The 18,949-nt window shown below is 45.2% G+C and overlaps 1 protein-coding gene across 3 annotated transcripts in view; it reads left to right on the top strand.

Moving 5' to 3' along the window:
- DRP2 (dystrophin related protein 2) overlaps positions 1-18,949 on the top strand; it is a 697,048-nt gene that overhangs the window by 347,312 nt on the left and 330,787 nt on the right. For all 3 annotated transcript variants that reach the window (XM_068248074.1, XM_068248073.1, XM_068248072.1), the window contains exon 14: positions 13,258-13,424. In XM_068248074.1, coding sequence (XP_068104175.1) covers positions 13,258-13,424 — 167 coding nt within the window. The remainder of the gene's footprint in view (positions 1-13,257; positions 13,425-18,949) is intronic.

Here is an 18,949-nt window from a genome sequence, read left to right as displayed (position 1 = left end):
CAGGCCTGACTGTGCTTTGCAGACCACATGGTCAGATGGACCCTTGACCTAACGCTGTGTGCCAGAGATGACACCACTTGCCTTTCAACAACATGGTACAGTTTGGGTATCACCTTTTTTGAGAAATAATTGCGGCCTGGTATCTTCCACTGTGGTGTGTGGCTGTGCTTTTGTGTGCTGCTTTTCCTCAGGTGGTCATCCCATTGCAGTTTGTGCTTTGTCATCATGTGACTTCGTAAGGAAGCTGTCCCTACGTGGGTCTTGGTCTTTCCACGGCTCAATTGTTGGTGGCAGAGAGTACAGATAGCATTGCTCTCATCTGAGACAGGCACACACACAAATTTCCACACCACTGAGCCCTGGGGTGATGGCACTTTGGTGTTGGCAGCCGACTGAGTGTTAAGTAGGGTGCCAGAATCAGAGCAGGAGGAGGAAGATATGTCACGGTTCCATGCGGAAGCTGAGGAAGATGAGTTCTGTGTTAAATAGTCAACTACGTCCTGACAATCTTGGGGGTTGATGGCACGCACCTTCTGAACACTGTACTTTGGTCCAGGGCCGCACAAAATCACGACAGCACGACCTCAAACAGACCTGCCTGGTGGCCTGCCTCTGCCTGTTTTGCCCATATTGGGGGGATGAAGTGAAGGTATGCACTGACTTGACTAATACAATGTGCAGTCACACAGGTGCAGTGAACAGGTATGCAGTGACTTGTATCAATACAATGTGCAGCTGTCACACACACAGGTACCATGAACAGGTGCAGTGAGGGGTATAGAACACTGCGTGCTTCTGTCACAAAGCTGCAGTAAACATGAACAGGTATGCAGTGATTGGTATTACAAATGTGCAGCTGTCATACACACACAGGTACTGTGAACAGGTGCAGTGACTGGTATATAACACTGCATGCTTCTGCCATGCAGCAGCAGTAAGCATGAACAGGTATGCAGTGATTGGTATTACAAATGTGCAGCTGTCACACACACACACACACACACACACACACACACACACACACACACACACACACACACACACAGGTACCGTGAACAGGTGCAGTGACTGATATATAACACTGCGTGCGGTCACGTAGGTAGGTGCACTGAACAGGTACGCAGGGATTGGTATTACAAATGTGCAGCTGCCACACACACAGGTACCGTGAACAGGTAGTGACTGAATGTGCTGGGCCTGGCAGTGGCACAGTAGGAATTACCAAGGGCCCAAGGGCCAGCTGCGACTGACTGACAGGGCTGTATATGCAACAAGTGTCTGTGGGACACACACACACACACACACACACACACACACACACAAAATAGATCGCAAGAACAACATTAGCTCTCAAAAGAGCAGTTGAGGGGTGCTTTTTAGCAATAAGTATCAGCAAGGAGAAAGCTAACAAGCCTAAGAAGAGCTTAACTAAGCTTTCCCTAATGTCTCTGCAGCAAGCTCTCCCTTGTCTAATTACTGCAGCCACACGAGTGAGTGAAATGGCAGATGCTGCCTGCCTTTTATAAGGGGGGGAGGGGCTCCAGGAGGGAGTGTAGCCTGATTGGCTACCATGTGTCTGCTGACTGTGATGTAGAGGGTCAAAGTTGACCCTAATGATGCGGGTCAAACTCGCATATAGTTTGTGTTTGATCGCGAAGTCCGCGTGTTTGCGTTCACATGCGAACCGTTCGGGCCATCACTAGACCTGGGCTCCACAATTTCTGTAGTTACGACAACTAAAATATAAGGGTTACGCATTCTGCTTCTATTAGCACGCATATACTAGAAGGCTCTAATAAATAAATGTTATTGCGTTGATACCACACAACGACCAAACTGGCCCAATTTTGTTACACACAATCCCCAGACTGTTGGAGAGGATGCAGAGTGGCTGGTTATTTGCTATCTCTTCTGGACTTGTCCCTGGATCACTGCATTCTAGACAAATGTGTTATCTCTTATTAAGCAAATTTGGAAGTCCAGGATGACCCAGGTCAAGCTCTGCTTCACTTGACCCCTCTCCCTGTTAAAGAAATATAAAGCCATAGCTGTCCCTTACCTGCTGAATGCAGTGTAATACCTATTTAATGGAGAGATCCTTCCCCCCAGCCAGAGACTGGTTTGCCTGTATCAGCAGAATACAGAAGGCAGGGGAAGCTATCCTCCTAGTATATACAATAGGACACACACACCAAGTGGTTTTAGAATGCAAGTAAAAATTGTATTGATATCTAGAAAAAGTATCAATAGAATACAACAATTATTGGCCTGACATCAGTGTCAAATAGACAAAAATATATACAGCATATACATCTTGAGAAACCCCTTGGCAAGCATTTTATTCAGGCTGCCCATCACATTTCTCAATTACGTTTTAGGATTATTGAGGTTGTCCATCCATCTCTTAGAGGGGGCGACTTTCGAACAGAAATTACTGCAACGCGAGATGTATTGGATCTATAAATTACGCACAAAACATCCTCTGGGACTTAATGAGGATGTAGAATTGAAATGTTTCCTATAGAGTTTGTTGTAACTTGTTATCTTTGGCAGACTGCTGTACCTTTGATATTATTATTATTTGTTTGTATTGTAGATTCTCCATTTAATCCCCACACTGCAATAAATGCACCACTGGGCTCTGCATAATGCTGTATTTGCTATCTGGATGCCACCTCCCTTTAAACTTATTGCGGCCGCTTAAGTTCCCATAACAGCAGCGAGTGGTGGAGTGAGGGCGGTGGCTAGCTTCTGCCACATCCGTCCACCATTGCTATGGAGACGTTTGGGCACAGCACGTGAATTGATGACACGGCGGCAAACGAAGCATGACATCATCACGTCACAGGGCCGGCCCCAATGTGATGATTGGTCCCTTTCCGTGGCACCGTCGCAAACCCCCCCCCCCCACCCCCCGCTTGTCTCCAATAGGTATTTAAAGTTTGACTGCCGCACGGCGGATTAGGACGCTGCCTCTCTGCTCTCCTGCTTTGGTCGCCTACCTGCACTATACCCATTCATACAGGAGCATTCCTCCGAAACAGTGATGCCATGGGCCATATGCAATTCACTTTTTCACCTGAATTTTCTCCTAGGTGATATTTTTAAATTTGTCAATAAAATGCCTTTTAAGCCACCAGCAATAGTGTTGGGCGAACATATGGATGTTCGGGTTCGGTGTGGATCGGCCGAACATGCCCCTGATGTTCGGCATGTTCGAGCCGAACCCCGAACCCAACCCGAACATGTCCCTTTGGGGCCCCTATAGGGTCCCAGCATAAAAGGAGAGCATGCCCCGAGCGCGGGGGGGGGGGGGTGGGGGTCGGAAATGCCCCACCCCTCCCCGCTAAGCTCTCCCTTCTGCCGGTACCCTATAATTAAATTTAAGTGCCCAAAAGTACCTGAGGAGGAGGAGGGCAGGTAAAGGGAAGCCGGAGTTCTTGGGCACTAGTACCATCTGGTGCTTCCGCCCTCTCTTGACGCACTTCCTGTTTACATTTGAAGTCGCGCCAAGAGGGCGCAGAAGTACCGCGATGACGCAAACAAGGGTACGCGTCATCTACATGATGACACGTACCCTCGTACGCGTCATCGCGGTACTTCTGCGCACTCTTGACGCGACTTCAAATGTAAACAGGAACTGCGTCAAGAGAGGGCGGAAGTACCAGATGGTACTAGCGCCCAAGAACTCCGGCTTCCCTCTTCCTGCCCTCCTCCTCCTCAGGTACTTTTGGGCACTTAAATTTAATTATAGGGTACCGGCAGAAGGGAGAGCTTAGCGGGGAGGGGTGGGGGGCATTTCCGACCCCCCCCCCCCCCCCGCGCTCGGGGCATGCTCTCCCTTTATGCTGGGACCCTATAGGGGGCTATGTTCGGCCGGACACGGCTGTGTTCGGCCGAACAAAGAAGGCCTGTTCGGGTTCGGGCAGCGTGCCCGAGCACCCTCCTGAACACCATGAGGTGTTCGGGGGGTGCCGAACCGAACCCGAACAGGCCAAAATCCAGGCGAACCCGAACAGTGGCGAACACTGTTCGCCCATCACTAACCAGCAAGCAAGAAAATACTCAAAATAATTTTGATAGTACTTTTTCAATTACTTTGTGGTACTTTTTTAGTTGAAAAGTGCTGGGAAGTTATTTTAATTAGAAGATGAAAAATTATCTCCTAAGAGAAAACTCAGGTGAAAAAGTGAATTGCATATAGCCCCCTGACTGGGTAATAAGAGGGTGTCAGCACCTCCTCTCATTCTGTTTGACTGCTGAATTGACTTTGTATGCTTCCTGCTACTATTGCATTACGCTTTGGATTGGGCTGTTTTTTCCTCCCCCTACTGATGGACTTTGGCTACGCAATAACCTGCTTAATGCTGCACACACTGTGGGATTATTTGCTGCTATGATACTCCATGTAATGTGGTTTACTATATTGTGTAGCCATTCAGTTCTTTGTACCATATATGCTGTATGCTTTTGATACATTATGTGTACATAGGTATATGCTGTATATATTTTTGTCTACTTGGAACTGATGTCAGGCCAATACTTGTATTCTATTGATACTTCTTCTAGATATCAATACAATTTTTTCTCGCATTCTAAAACTGCTTGGTGTGCGTGTCCTATTGTATATATATGGATTCAGACTTATAACACTGCACCCGATTATTTAACTGCTTTCTTGCTGCTAGAGTTTAATTATAGGTGTGCACTACCTAACTTGCTTTTTTGGAAGTTATCCTCCTAGTCCACGATCAGCTTGAAAAATGTCAGGCCATTAAGTTCCCATGGAGAGAATATGAATATTCTGATGAATATTCAGATTGTACAGTGCTGCCCATAATTATTCATGCCTCTGACAAATTTTGACTTGAAGTTACTTTTATTTAACCAGCAAGTAATTTTTTTGACGATAAATGACATGGGTTTCTCCCAAAAGATAATAACACGATGTACAAGAGGCATTATTATAGGAAAATTAAAACATTTCTCATCTTTTATTTACATTTCAGCAAAGATTGTCCAGTTCAAAATTATTCATATCCTTAAAAAACTGTCAGTCTCTGGGAAAATCCAAAGTTCTATATCATTCCAAATAGTCCACACTGTTCTAAAACATCCTAATTACCCTGATTAATTGGGAACAGCTGTTTTAATCAACTGAACAGGTGAAAAACAGCCGTTCTCTGCAGTTGGTTTGTGGACAGTCATGGCTGAGACAAAGGAGTTCAGTGAGGACTTTCAGCTGTGCATTGTGGCTGATCACAAGTCAGGAAAGGGCTACAAGGCCATTTCTAAATGTTTTCAAGTTCCAGTGGCTACAGTGCAAAGTATTATTAAAAAATACAAAATGTTCCGCACTGTGGAAGATCTCAGAGGATGTGGTCGGAAGCCAAAAGTGACACCTGTGCTGGCCAGGAGGATAGTGAGAGAGGTGAAAAAGAATCCAAGGATCACCACCAAGGCCATCCTGGTGAATCTGGGCTCTGCTGGTGGCAATGTCTCAAGGCAGACAATCCAGCAGACACACTGGTGGGTTTCACAAATGCAGACCAAGGAGGACAACGCTTCTCGAGATAAGGCACTCAAAAGCTTGCTTGGCCTTGAATTGTTTGGTCACAATGATGTTTGTTGTAAAAAAGGAAAATCCTTTAACCCAAAGAACACAATCCCCAATGTCAAACATGGTGGTGGAAATCTAATGCTTTGGGGGAGTTTTTCAGCCAATGGACCAGGGAACCTTATCACAGTAAACGGCACCATGGAAAAAAAGCAATACATGAGGATTCTCTTGATGGCAAGAAGACCCACTAACCTGAAAGATTTGGAGCTCATTGCAAAGGATGAATGGGTAAAAACACCTGTGGAGACATGCAAAACATTGGTCTGCAATTATAGGAAGACTTTGATTGCTGTATTACCCAATAAAGGCTTTTCTATTGTTTATTGAGAAGGGCATGAATAATTTTAAACTCGACCCTTTTTGCTCAAATGTAAATAAAGGCTGAGAAATGTTTCCCCCCCCCCCCCACACACACACAATAATGCCTCTTGTACTTCGTCTTATTATCTTTTGGGAGACACCTATGTCATTTTCCATCAACAAATTACTTGCTGATTGAATAAGAGTAACTTTAGTTCAAAATTTTCCAGGGGTATGAATAATTATGGGCAGCACTGTATGAGAAGTGCACCCCATGACTAAGATTTTTTCAGGTATAAGTGTATATAACCGAGCGCAAAATGTGAGGAATCTGAGAAGTGACATTTCTTTTGGCAATTCATGTTAGCCACTAGATAGTACCAGGCTACATGGAACAGACCTGTGTTTTTTAAATCAAGATAAAGTTTACTTGTTGCTTAATTTTGTTTATTATGAAAAGGCAAAAGAGTTGATGGACCGCTTAAAATAGATGAAGGTTATTGTTACTACAGTATATCTAACAAGTTGCACAACTAATGTTTGTATACATGTTTAAGCACATTGATGTCTAAATAACCTGAGTGTCCTTGTTATGTATATGTTCTCTGATAAGAAGTTTGTATGCTGACTTTTTGCAAAATAAAATTTGTATTAAAAAAAAAAAATGACATTATATTGTGCAAGACCATTTTGTATTGCATCTCTTAGGATATTATCAAATAGTTTTGTCAAATAGTTTACACACAACTGATATTGATCTTACAAGTCAATAGTTTACCAGCTCTGATTCATTTTTCTGAAGAATTGGAAAACAGTAGTTGTATGCCAGTTTGTATCAGTTGAAAAGGGCGCCTGAGCCATCCGTGTAAAAAGGGCACCTCTTTAGACTTCAATGTTATTTGCTGCCAATGTCAGCAATAGGGTGGTGGAAAGGGCGCTCAAGGGTTTTGTTTTTTTTCGGCGATAAAAGGATGCTCTTTTATAAACAAGAATTTTGTTTGCCTATAGAAGGATGCCCTTTTATAGCCCAGATTTTTTTGGGGGGGCAATAAAAGGACACTGGATATAGCCGAGATTTGGGGGGGGGGGGGGGGCAATGAAAGGGTGCTGTATAAAGCTGAGATATTTTTTTCGGCTATAAAAGGGTGCTGGATATCGCTGAGATTTTTTTCCGGCTATATAAATGTGGCTACAAGATCAGTTATATCAGCAGGTGACTAAATTTGTTTATATCAGTTAATTTGGTTATACCACTTAAATCTGTTAGATCAGTAAATTTGGTAATATCAGTTCAAACTAACATATATGTATAACATGAAATGCGGCAAAGAGTGGGCACCATGGGGGATTAAGGTTAGGCACCCTGGAAAGGGAGGTGGGGGTTAGGATTAGGCACCACAAGGGGGTGGTATTAAGGTTTGGCACCACCAGGAGGGTATTAGGTTTAGACACCATGGGGGGGGGGGATTAAGGTTAGGCACCATCAGGGGAGGGTTTTGTCTGAGAGTAGGGTTAGGGTAAACTGTATTTTTGAATAATGAAATAGTTTTTAAAGTAAATATATTTTCCTTTTCATTTCCCATCTGTTTTAAAAAGATACTTATCATTTACATATTTTAGGCTTCACTTTGCGCCCAGTTGAAAATTATCTTTATTGTTTATTAAAATTTCTGTTTCACCCCAGTTCCATTTTTCTCATGCACGCCTCTATTTCATGCACTCCACTAAAGTATTAAAGCAGTATGTGCTACCCTATAGATGTTAGAAAACATAAATACCGTATTTTCCGGTGTAGAAGTCAACTGGACGTATAAGACTACCCCTCTTGACTGTTGGACATTTGTATACTGTACTGTATGTAGTGGTGCTATACTTTATAAACAGGTACAGATACTGGTGCTGTACTGTATGTGGTACCCAGTATACAACAACCAGCCAATCATGGCAAGTAGTGTACCTTACCGGCAATTGCCTGGTTGTTGTATACAAAGCCTGCTTGGAATGGTCAGCTATCCCTGTCTCCAAGACTATCACATAGAGATGGCTTGAACCTCAGATTTTGGGTTCGCGAACTTCCACAAAAGTCAGCGAACTCGGCGAACCACAATAGACTTCAATGGGCAGGTGAACTTTTAAACTACAAACACTTTTTCTGGCCACAAAAGTGATGGAAAAGATGTTTCAAGGGGTCTAACACCTGGAAGGGGGCATGGCAGAGTGGGATACACGCCAAAAGTCTGTGGGAAAATTACGGATTTGACACAGAGCAGGGTTATAATCCCGAAAGGGCAGAAATCACATTACATTCCAAAATTGGAGGCATAAAGTGCTTGAAAACATCTTGCGTGTGTATACATGTCAGGTAGTGTATACATGTCAGGTATATGTATACATATTAGGTAGTGTAAGTAGTGTATTGCTTCACACTGACAGACCAAACTCACTGTGTAACGCACCACAAACAGCTCTAATACAGTGTGCAGGCATACAGATGCAGTGGAAAGATATGCACTGCTCTAATACAGTGTGCAGTCACACAGATGCAGTGGAAAGATATGCACTGCTCTAATACAGTGTGCAGTCACACAGTTGCAGTGGAAACATATGCACTTCTCTAATACAGTGTGCAGTCACACAGATGTAGTGGAAAGATATGCACTGCTCTAATACAGTGTGCAGTCACACAGTTGCAGTGGAAACATATGCACTTCTCTAATACAGTGTGCAGTCACACAGATGCAGTGGAAAGATTTGTACTGCTCTAATACAGTGTGCAGTCACACAGATGCAGTGGAAAGATATGCACTGTTTTAATACAGTGTGCAGTCGCACAGATGCAGTGGAAAGATATGCACTGTGCCACTTGTCTAATACAGCGTGCTGTCAGACAGTGGGACTACAAATACCAAGCAGGCAGAAACTGTCTGCGGGCTGTATCTATGCAGTGTCATCCACAGAGAGAGCTATGCTTTAGTAAGTTAAATCAAACAAATAGAGTGGGAAGAAATGCACAGATCTAATACAGTGTGTCAGCAAGCAAGGGCACAGCTGTGACAGGGCTGCATCTATGCAGTGTCAGTGTCACACACACACACACAAAAAAAAAAACCACATCAGAAGAACATTAGCCCTCAAAAGAGCTGTTTTGGGGTGCTTTCAGCAACAAATTTCAGCGAGGAGCAAGCTAACAAAAGCCTAACTGTAACGATCGGTGTCAACACACAGAGAGAATCTGATTATTGGTGATCTGCAGTATCACCAAGAATACAGATCTATACCTGATTATGGATGATCTGCAGAATCACCAATAATACAGATATAGCGCTAACCTCTGGACACCTCTAGATATATATACCACCTGATGAACAGGTGACCCTAAGCAGTACAGAAGATACTGCTATGGAGGGTACAGAAACCTTCCAGCAGCCTGAGACTCTCCAAGGGGTGGAGTCAGGCTGCAGGTAGGAAGGACCAGAGAGTGAGTGACACCTGAAGGTGGATGTCACTGACTGATCTTGGAGACTATCTCTTAAGTGGAGAGAGATAGCTCTTGAGGTCGGGCAAGCCAGGTCGGCAACACACAGACAGATAAAGTACAAAGACAGAAGGCTGATTCGGTATCCAAGTCAGGCAGGGTTTGGCAACGTGATATCAGATATGCGTGGTACCGAATCAGAAAGCAGAGGAATAGTCAGGAAAGCAATAGGTCATAACAAATAATAAACAATGCCTAGTCTTGGGTGTGAGGTCCGTGGTCTCTACACCCTGGAACTAGTCTGAAGTATAACAGAATGATAATGCAAGTTCCCTAGTCTTGGATGTGAGGTCCGTGGTCTCTACACCCTGGAACTAGTCTGAAGTATAATAGAAGGATAATACAAGTTCCCTAGTCTTGGGTGTGAGGTCCGGGGTCTCTACACCCTGGAACTAGTCTGAAGCATAACAGAATAATAACACAAGTAATCTGGCTCAGTGTGAATTCCCAGGTCCTCCTGGTTCAAACACACTGTTGGATCTGACTAAGGTCTGAGGACTTCCAAGTAGTGATCGCAACGGCAGACAACTTGAGAGTGGCCAGCAGTATCCATATATAGCGCATTGCTCTCTGGCGCCACCCTGAAGTGATCAACCAATGGTTACCAGCTCTGAGGTCAGCTGACCGGCCTGGTCAGCTGATCCCGCCTTGGCCATCATAAAAGTTCTGCCTTTCAGCGCGCGCGTATTCCTAAACCTGTGTGAACTAACAGGCTCAGCCACACTAGCTGCACGCTGCTGCGTGCAAACCGCCGCGCTGGACGCGGAACCAGCCGCCTTGCTGTCAGTACATGCGGCGACTTTTCCGCGTTCTGCCATGTCACAAGATGCACGCTTCCGCGTGCAGACCGCCGCGTTGGACGCGGAATCAGTTGCCTTGCTGTCAGTACACGCGGCGGCTTTTCTGCGTTTTCTCACACTAACTAATGCTTTCCCTATCTCTCCAGCAACCTCTCCTTTTCTCTCACTAACAGCAGTATCAGCAGAGTGAGAACATGGCCGATGCTGCAACGTTTTTATAGGCGGGGCGGGGGGTCCGTGGGTGAGTGCAGCCTGATTGGCTGCCATGTGTCTGCTGACTGTGATGGAGAGGGTCAATGTTTAGCCCAACGACGAGGTATAGGGGGCGGGTCGAATGCACCATGTAATCGCTACCCACCGCGGGCGCAGGTAGCTGATATCCACGCGAAATACCCACTGGGCAGAACGTTCGGGCCATCTCTACTATCAGATCTGTAGCGCAAACACGCCTCTTTCCCCCGTCTGGCCCGCCCTTGTATACTATCACCACCTTCTCTGCCTCTCAGATCTTGCACATGCACGCCTGTGCCTCTTCAGCGAGATCTGAGAGGCAGAGAAGGAGGTTCGGTAATTGGATACAAGGGAGGGCCATACAGATGAAAGAACCACGTTTTTCTGGGCACATCGCCGCTCTATCTCGTTTTTTCCATACCCCGGGCATCCCAGACGCCTGCAGCTTGCTCCACCCTTCACTTACACATTCCCAGTGAGGTGCCCCCCTCACCTCGTCATCGGGACCGTGTTAAGTCACTTCTTTCCATGAATCCTGGTGAGTGGATTTTCTTCTACCATATTTGTACAGCACAGCCCTTGCTGCTTTCATATGGTCGTCCCATACAGCGAGGATGCAGACGTTTAAGAGGTCCCCCCACCATATGCAGTAACCACAGACTCTCCAGTCTGTCTCGGCACCCGCCCTATAAAATGATACTCAGCTTATTTGACCCCCAAATTTTGAGAAGATTTTCCTGGGTTAAAAAGCCAGAAAATAGAATACTATGTTTAATGGAATATCCCCTACTGATAATTATAAGCAATTGTATTGCATATAGTGCTTTACCTAAACCCAATTTAGGTAACCTAAACAATGGCAACCTGCTTTATGTGCATATTGTGATGCCCTTTAACATCTTTCAAGATGTTTTCAAGGTGGATGAAAGATAACTAAATGTTCTGTATTTATATCAATGCAGTGAAACCTCAGTTATGATCAGGGTCATGTTCAAGAAATATGTATGTAATTTAAATAATGCACAATTCAAACAATATGTTGGGGCCGCCTTCAGGGCATCACAGGGGGGACTGCTGTATGGGGCCCAAGTGAATCTGGGGCCCGGTAAGCAGTGCTACACACAGGCCCCAGCTGCAGTATATGCCTGTCCTTCTGGCTGTCTATTAATGTGGTGAGAGGTGTCGGAAGCCTCATCCAGGAGTTACCTTAATCAGGTAGTGAATAAAGTAAACCTGAGACAAACAGGAGAAAATGATTTTTACTTATCTAGGGCTCTTTCCAGCCCCTGTAATCCGTCAGCTCCCTCAATACCCTTCCTGTCCCGTTGTGCTCCTGTGAAGTCTGCACAATCCAGCTGGGTTCCGGGTCACTGCATATGCATTGTTCTGGGTCGCTGGAGCAGGGAACATTCTGTGCAAGCACAGTTACAGTCTTAATGAACTGAGCACACGCACAACGCTCCCAGCCATGGAAATGCATGAAAAGTGGATACACGGATGTTAGTTTGTTTAGGCCTTAAAAGATTGTGATTTGCTATGTGGGGGCAGAGGGCAGGGAGGTGGGCCATCTTAGTGTTAGGCTCCACCAGGGGGGTCTTAGGGTTAGGCACCACCAGCAGGGGGTTCTGTGTGAGAATAGAAAGAAGTTAGGTCATAGTAATCACTTTTCTCAGCTATATTACTTTTCTCAGCTATATCCAGCTCCCTTTTGTAGCCCAAAACAAATCTCAACTATATCCAGCTCCCTTGTATAGCCGAAAAAAAATCTCAGCTATATCCAGTACCCTTTTAGAGCCGTAATATTGGCGATGTCAGGCGCCCTTTTCAAATTAATGCCACCCATATGGAATTGATTCGTTTGAAAAAGAGTCACAGAATATAAGATAAAAGGGCATATCTATAACTGACATCAACTCTTTTAAAGAGACTCTGAAGCGAGAATAAATCTCGCTTCAGAGCTCATAGTTAGCAGGGGCACGTGCACCCCTGCTAAACCGCCACTATAGCGCCGCTAAACGGGGGTCCCTTCACCCCCAAACCCCCCACTGCGACACTTGGTCACAGACTTGGTCGCTCCTGGAGGCCCCAACCAGGAAGCGCTCCCCCGCTGAAACAATGGGATTTGGGGGTGAAGGAACCCCCGTTTAGCGGCGCAATAGCGGCGGTTTAGCAGGGGCACACGTGCCCCTGCTATCTATGAGGTCTGAAGCGAGATTTATTCTCGCTTCAGACTCTCTTTAATACTTGAGGAAGGGATGTCATCTAGGCCAGGTGCCAATTAATAATGAATGTGGTCAGTTAGGCCAGTCAGTTTAGTAGACAAAGGGTTTGATTCACAAAAGAGTGCTAACTGTTAGCACGGCCGTTTTTGCGCAAATTTTCGCATTTGCGCGCGCTCGCAAATTTTTGCGTGCAATTAAACGTTTTTGCACGCAAACATGAATTTTTGTGCGAAAACGGCCGTGCTAACAGTTAGTACTCTTTTGTGAATCAAGCCCATAAGTTTTTCTTTTGTAGAGACTGGTGCAAAGTATACATTTAATATCTCATTTAGTTTAATCTTCCTCAGCCAAGGCTCCTACTCCTTGTTTTATTAGCCCTATATTTTTAGCTGCCTTTACTTTTTGCATTATATATTTGTAAATCTTTTTTGATTAAATATATTTTCATGGCAGAACTGTCAAGTAGGTTCAATGCTATAAGTGATTGCTTAAATGAAACTGCATATTTAATAATATATAAAATGTTTGTATGTCCATTCTGTTTGGTAGGCTGGTGGTGAATCAGTGTTGGAGTTATCTCAGTTCCTGGAATGGGGAAGTCTGGAGCCACAGTCTTTGGTTTGGCTCCCTGTTTTACATCGTGTGACATTGGCAGAGACAGTTAAACACCAAACAAAATGTTCAATATGCAAACAGTACCCTATAAAAGGCTTCAGGTAAGTAGTTTCTTAACAAACCGTGATGAGCGAAAATGCCAAAATTCTTTTCTCATTAATTTTTGCAAAGATAATGTTAAATTCAATATTCAATAGAAAAATGCCATTGAAAATAAGTTTTGTTATTTTTCACGCTTTTTGCAAAATTTCAAGGTGAAACATTCTGTGGTAAAAATATTGTTGTTCTGGGATTTTGTGCTTTTCACAATAAAATATACATTTTTTCACATTTTTGTGAAAATGCAAGCTATTTTTGCAAAAATGTTCTCAAAAATCGAAAATAGCATTTTCAATGCAAAAATTAGTTTGGCAAAAATTTGCAAGCAACACTGTTAAAGGGTTATAATGTAAGAGTAATACAATTTGCTAGGCATTCAACTGGCAGTTTTGTTAATATCACAAACACTAGTTCGCACGACAGCCAGGGCCCCCAGTCTCTCTCACTGGCCAGGGGCCCTAAACCATCATGCGATACCTAGAGGGAAATGTGGGCGAGCCCTGGATCTCTCACTTCCAGGGACTTCACCCCCATCACCTCTAAACTGAATGCTAACTGCAACACACACAATTGCTCACTACCAGTTCAAGCAATTTCCTACCTTTATCTGGTCAGCAGGCGCCAGTCGGCCAATCAGGTGTACGGTCATACACCCTTTGTCTGCCATACCAAATCTAGCAGGAATTGCATAAATTAGCATTCAGGTGGGAGGCTCGGTTGGACATAATCGCTGATTACATCTTTTACAGGGACCGCCGCGTGTAGGCATCTCCTACACAGTCCCCTCCCTAACCACTCACCTGTCAACCGCATCTTGGAAGCTGCAAAAAGAGAAATTTAAAATCACAAACACTGGGTCGCACAACAGCCAGGGGCCCCAGTCTCTCTCACTGGTCAGGGGCCCCTAAATCACCATGCGATACCTAGAGGGAAATGCGGGCAAGCCCGGGATCTCTCACTTCCAGGGACTTCACCCCCATCGCCTCTAAACTGAATGCTAACTTCAACACACACAATTGCTAGTTTTGCTAAAATATCATTAAGTGAGAACATGCCTTTATTGGTATAAAATGTAATTTTGCAACATAAGTGAATGTAAAAATTGTTAAGGTCTACAATAAAATACAGTAACCTTGGATAGCTTATGTCGATGAACCCCAGGCTCATCTAAAAGACAAAAGGAGACTAGGTGGTGCAGAATCGTGTAAGATTGAGAAAAGCAAATTGCTGAAGATATATATACTCACAAAGGTGGGTTGCAAATCCTTGCAACCACTGTCAGAGCAGGTGGGAAATTAACCGTCCCCGCTTGGTTTTCCAGGTCTGTGACAGCAACTGTGTGGTTGAACTCTGGAAGTTCTTTCCGACAACTAAAAAACTATCACCTCACAGCCTATCTTAGTAAGTATGTCACATACTGGGGGCTGAACACGAGGACAAGAGAGGCACCGGGAAACACAGGAGGACAAGAGAGACACCGGGGGACGCAGGGGGACAAGAGAGACACAGAGGGACACGGGGGGACAAAAGAGGCACTTGGACACAGGGACAAGAGAGACACCAGGGGACACAGCATGGGCATGGGGACACAGGGGAACAAGAGAGGCACCAGGGACAGGGGAGGCATGAGGGGACAAAAGAGACACAGGGTACAGATACAGGGGGACAGAAGAGACACTGGTAGACATGGGACAAGAGAGGCACGGGGGACACGTAGGACATAAGGGGACAAAAGAAGCATGAGGACACAGAGGACACGGGGACAAGAGAGGCACAGGGGGACAAAAGAGGCACTGGGGGCGTGGAGGATGCAGAGGGATAGAAAAGGCACTGGGGGACAGAAGAGGTAGGGGGGACAGAAGAGGCACAGAGAGACAGAAAGGCACAAGGGGGCAGAGGAGGACACAGGGGAACAGATGAAGGATACAAGGGGGAAATAATTCGAGGTGATTGAGGAGAGAAGATCCACAATATGTCCCTGCACCATGGACGCACCAGGATTAATTTTTTTTAACCTTGGTTTTTGTCCTCTAAACCTAGGTGTGTCTTATGGTCCAGAGCGTTTTATGGTGCAAAAAATACGGTATGTCAACAGTGATGGCGGATGTGTGCAGAGTGTTTCAAATAAATCAGCTGTGCACATCTGTCTATCATCCCCAGACCGATGGTCTTGCCAAACTAATTTCAACAAAACACTGACAATAATGCTCAAACAGGTGATACAATAAGATAGAAAACACTGGGACCATCCACTGTCTGCACTACTATGTGCAATATGGGAGGTCCCACAAGCATTGGTATTAAACTTTTCTTCTTTATTAAGCGCTAATGTATTATGCAGTGCTGTACAATAGATAGTGATACTACAACATTAAACAATGTTACACAGTAGCATTACAGCGTTTAACAATGGTACACAAAATAGTGATGTAACAATAAGTGGTACAGTGATTATGATGTAGAGATAAATATAGCAGATGAGTCAATGAGTCCATACGGTGGTGGAGAAGAGCACAGGGAGAGGAGGCTTAATCTAAGAGTAAGGAGAGGGGGACACAAGAGGGGATGGGTTGTATGTCCAAGGGAAGTGGCTGGAGCTATGAAGATCACGAGTAAGCAGTGGTGAACAGATGGGTCTTTAAAGCGGAATATAACCCTGCATTTCAACTTTGCTCTAAAACATTATTTACAGCATATTATATGCAACCAGCATTTTTTTTTTACTAGACCAGCATTGAAAGGGGTTAAACACAGAGGTTTAAAGTTCCGTGGAAAGATATGCAGAAGTTCAGATAGATACATTTAACTAAATAGAATGTAACAAGTGATAAATGTTACACACTCTTTGGCTGTCCTCCAGCTCCTTCTCAGTCAGAGAGAGTGAGTCACATGCCACACTTAGATACATTTATGTAAACAAAATGTATCTATGTCAGCTTCGGATGCATCTGCACTTCTGTCCAGGAACTTTAAAGCTCTGTGTAACCCTTCCAATGCTGGTCTAGTAAAAAAAAAAAATGCTGGTTGCATATAATATACTGTAAATAATGTTTTAGAGCAAAGTTGAAAGGGTTATAGGGTTATATTCCGCTTTAAGGAGTGCTGAAAGAAGATGAAGGTTGATGCAAGCCTGATGGAGGAGGGAGCAAGTTCAATGGAGTAAGGGCTGCTCTGGAGAAGTCCAGGAGCCATGCAAGTGAGCAAATTATGTGAGTGGTGGACATCTGAAGCGTGTTGGGGGAGTGTTGAGAGCAGGTTGGAAAGTATCTCTGGGTGAGATCTGAGATATACGAAGGGAAGGTGTAGTGAATGGATTTGTATGTCAAGCAGAGCAGTTTAAATTGAATTCTGAGGCGAACAGTGAGCCAGTGAAGGGACTTGTGAATGAAGTAGGTTGTTTTGGCGCACAACGCTCAGTGCTGAGCGCTGAAACTAGGCGCCCTTTAGCAGTAATGTAATACTGCACGGGGTGCGTAAGGGTAATTCAGGGCTCTGGTGGTTGCTGGACCCCAAATTACATCTCCCTCTAAGTTGCTACAACTCAGAGGGAGAATAGTATTTAACACCGCCGGGGAGTTTTGCGGCAGCAGGGAGAGCCGTCATTCGGATTGCCCTGCTACCAAATTACCTTTGACATATACATTTGTTTACCTTCTGCAGATGAGCAGATGAAGAGGAGCAGCAAGAGGAATGAATGAGCCTGGCAGTTGCATTCATAATGTATTGCAGGAATCAGAGTTTGGTCTCAGTAAGTCCAGAAAGGGTGTGGGGGGTGAAAGAGAGTGCTGAATCAAGGGCAGTGGGCTTGATGGACATGGTAGATGGATAAATAAGTTGTTGATAGCAATGGAGATGTTGGGGAGAGGGCTTGATGAACAGGGTGGAAAATCATGAGTTTAGTCTTTTCCAGGTTGTGTTTCAAAAACAGGGATGCTCATCCGGATTCCGGATATCCGGGTAACCCGGATATCCAAACTTTTTTCAGCTATCCGAATTGGATTCCGTATTTCATATTTCTATGCAAATCCGGATAGCAATCAGCGGATATTTGGTCGCATACCCGGATATCCGCAGATATCCGGCGGATATCCAGATTCGAATACTGTAACTAAGGAGATCACATCATTGAGCCAATCAGAGGGCTCCCAGCAGAAGCCCTAGCAACCAATCACAGAGGGGAACCCTGGCCAGCTCCATCTGACCTCATTGAGCCACTCAGAGGGCTCCCAGCCTAAGCCCTGGCACCCAATCACAGAAAGGAACACTGGCCAGCCCCCCTGTATAATAAGGAGGGCTGCCATGATGAGAAATAGCGTCCCTTGCTTGTGAATGCTCACTGAGAGACATGCTCCAGTGCTGCTGGCCTAGCAAGTGTGTATACAGTGATAAACCTAAAGCTGTTCAGTGATTAACCCCTTCACTATCACTACACTATTGTTAAATCGCTAATTAGCTTGATTTCATTGTGTGACAGTCAGAGTGTGTGCTCCAGTGCTACAGGCAGCTGCTATGTGTCTATGTGTGTGCTGTGCACAGACCAGGCCAGCTGCTGCCTGCTGGCCAGCTATTAGCCTTAGCTAGCTACAGTATAGGTTAGGTTAGGGATTAGGGAATAGCATCACTGTGTAATTGTGTAGTTAGTACTGTAGTACTGCAGTCAGTGCTAGTAGTTGTTAGAGTAGTAGTACTCAGGGGCGTCTCTAGCCATTTTACTTGTGTGGCTACTGAGAAGAAGGGGCACGGCTTTAAAGAAGGAGCCTGGCAGAGAAGAGCAGTATTGATTGCTCTATTGGCTGGGGAGAAGTGGAGGTGGAGGCACTGCTGAGCACATGGTAGCCTGCCGAGCACCGGGGACTGAGTCGGGAGGTAATATAATATATATTTAAAAAAAAAAAAAAACATGGTCACAGTAGCAGCGGCGGGGGAATGCGCCTCACCACCGCATGGCGCCTCACCACCTCATGGCGCCCCAGGCGACCGCCTATACTTGCCTGGTGGGAGAGACGCCCCTGGTAGTACTACTGTGTTAGCTTACTACAGAACTGCTGTGCTGCTGAGCAGTGCCAGTGTGACAGTTAGTGTCCTCTCCTCTGCTGTCTGTCACTCGGCATGTGGCACTTGGCACATGGCTCTTGGCACTTGGCATGTGGCATTTTGCTCTTGGCACGTGGCACTTGGCACATGGCACCTTGCACGTGACACTTTGCATGTGGCAGATGGCACTTGGCACGTGCAAAGTGCCACATGCCAAGTGCCACCTGCAAACACGTGCAAAGTGCCATGTGCAAAGTGCGAAGTGCCACGTGCAAAGTGCCACGTGCAAAGTGCCATGTGCAAAGTGCCCTGTGCAAACACATGCAAAGTGCCACATGCAAAGTGCCAAGTGCAAAGTGCCTCATGCAAAGTGCAAAGTTTCACGTGGCACTTTGCACTTTGCACGTGGCACTTTGCACATGGCACTTTGCATGTGGCACTTTGCACGTTGCAGCTGGCACTTGGCACGTGTCACATGGCACGTGTCACATGG

The sequence above is a fragment of the Hyperolius riggenbachi genome, chromosome 8, assembly GCF_040937935.1.
Source record: "Hyperolius riggenbachi isolate aHypRig1 chromosome 8, aHypRig1.pri, whole genome shotgun sequence".
Lineage (NCBI taxonomy): Eukaryota > Metazoa > Chordata > Amphibia > Anura > Hyperoliidae > Hyperolius > Hyperolius riggenbachi.
This window is presented reverse-complemented; position numbering and strand designations above follow the sequence as displayed.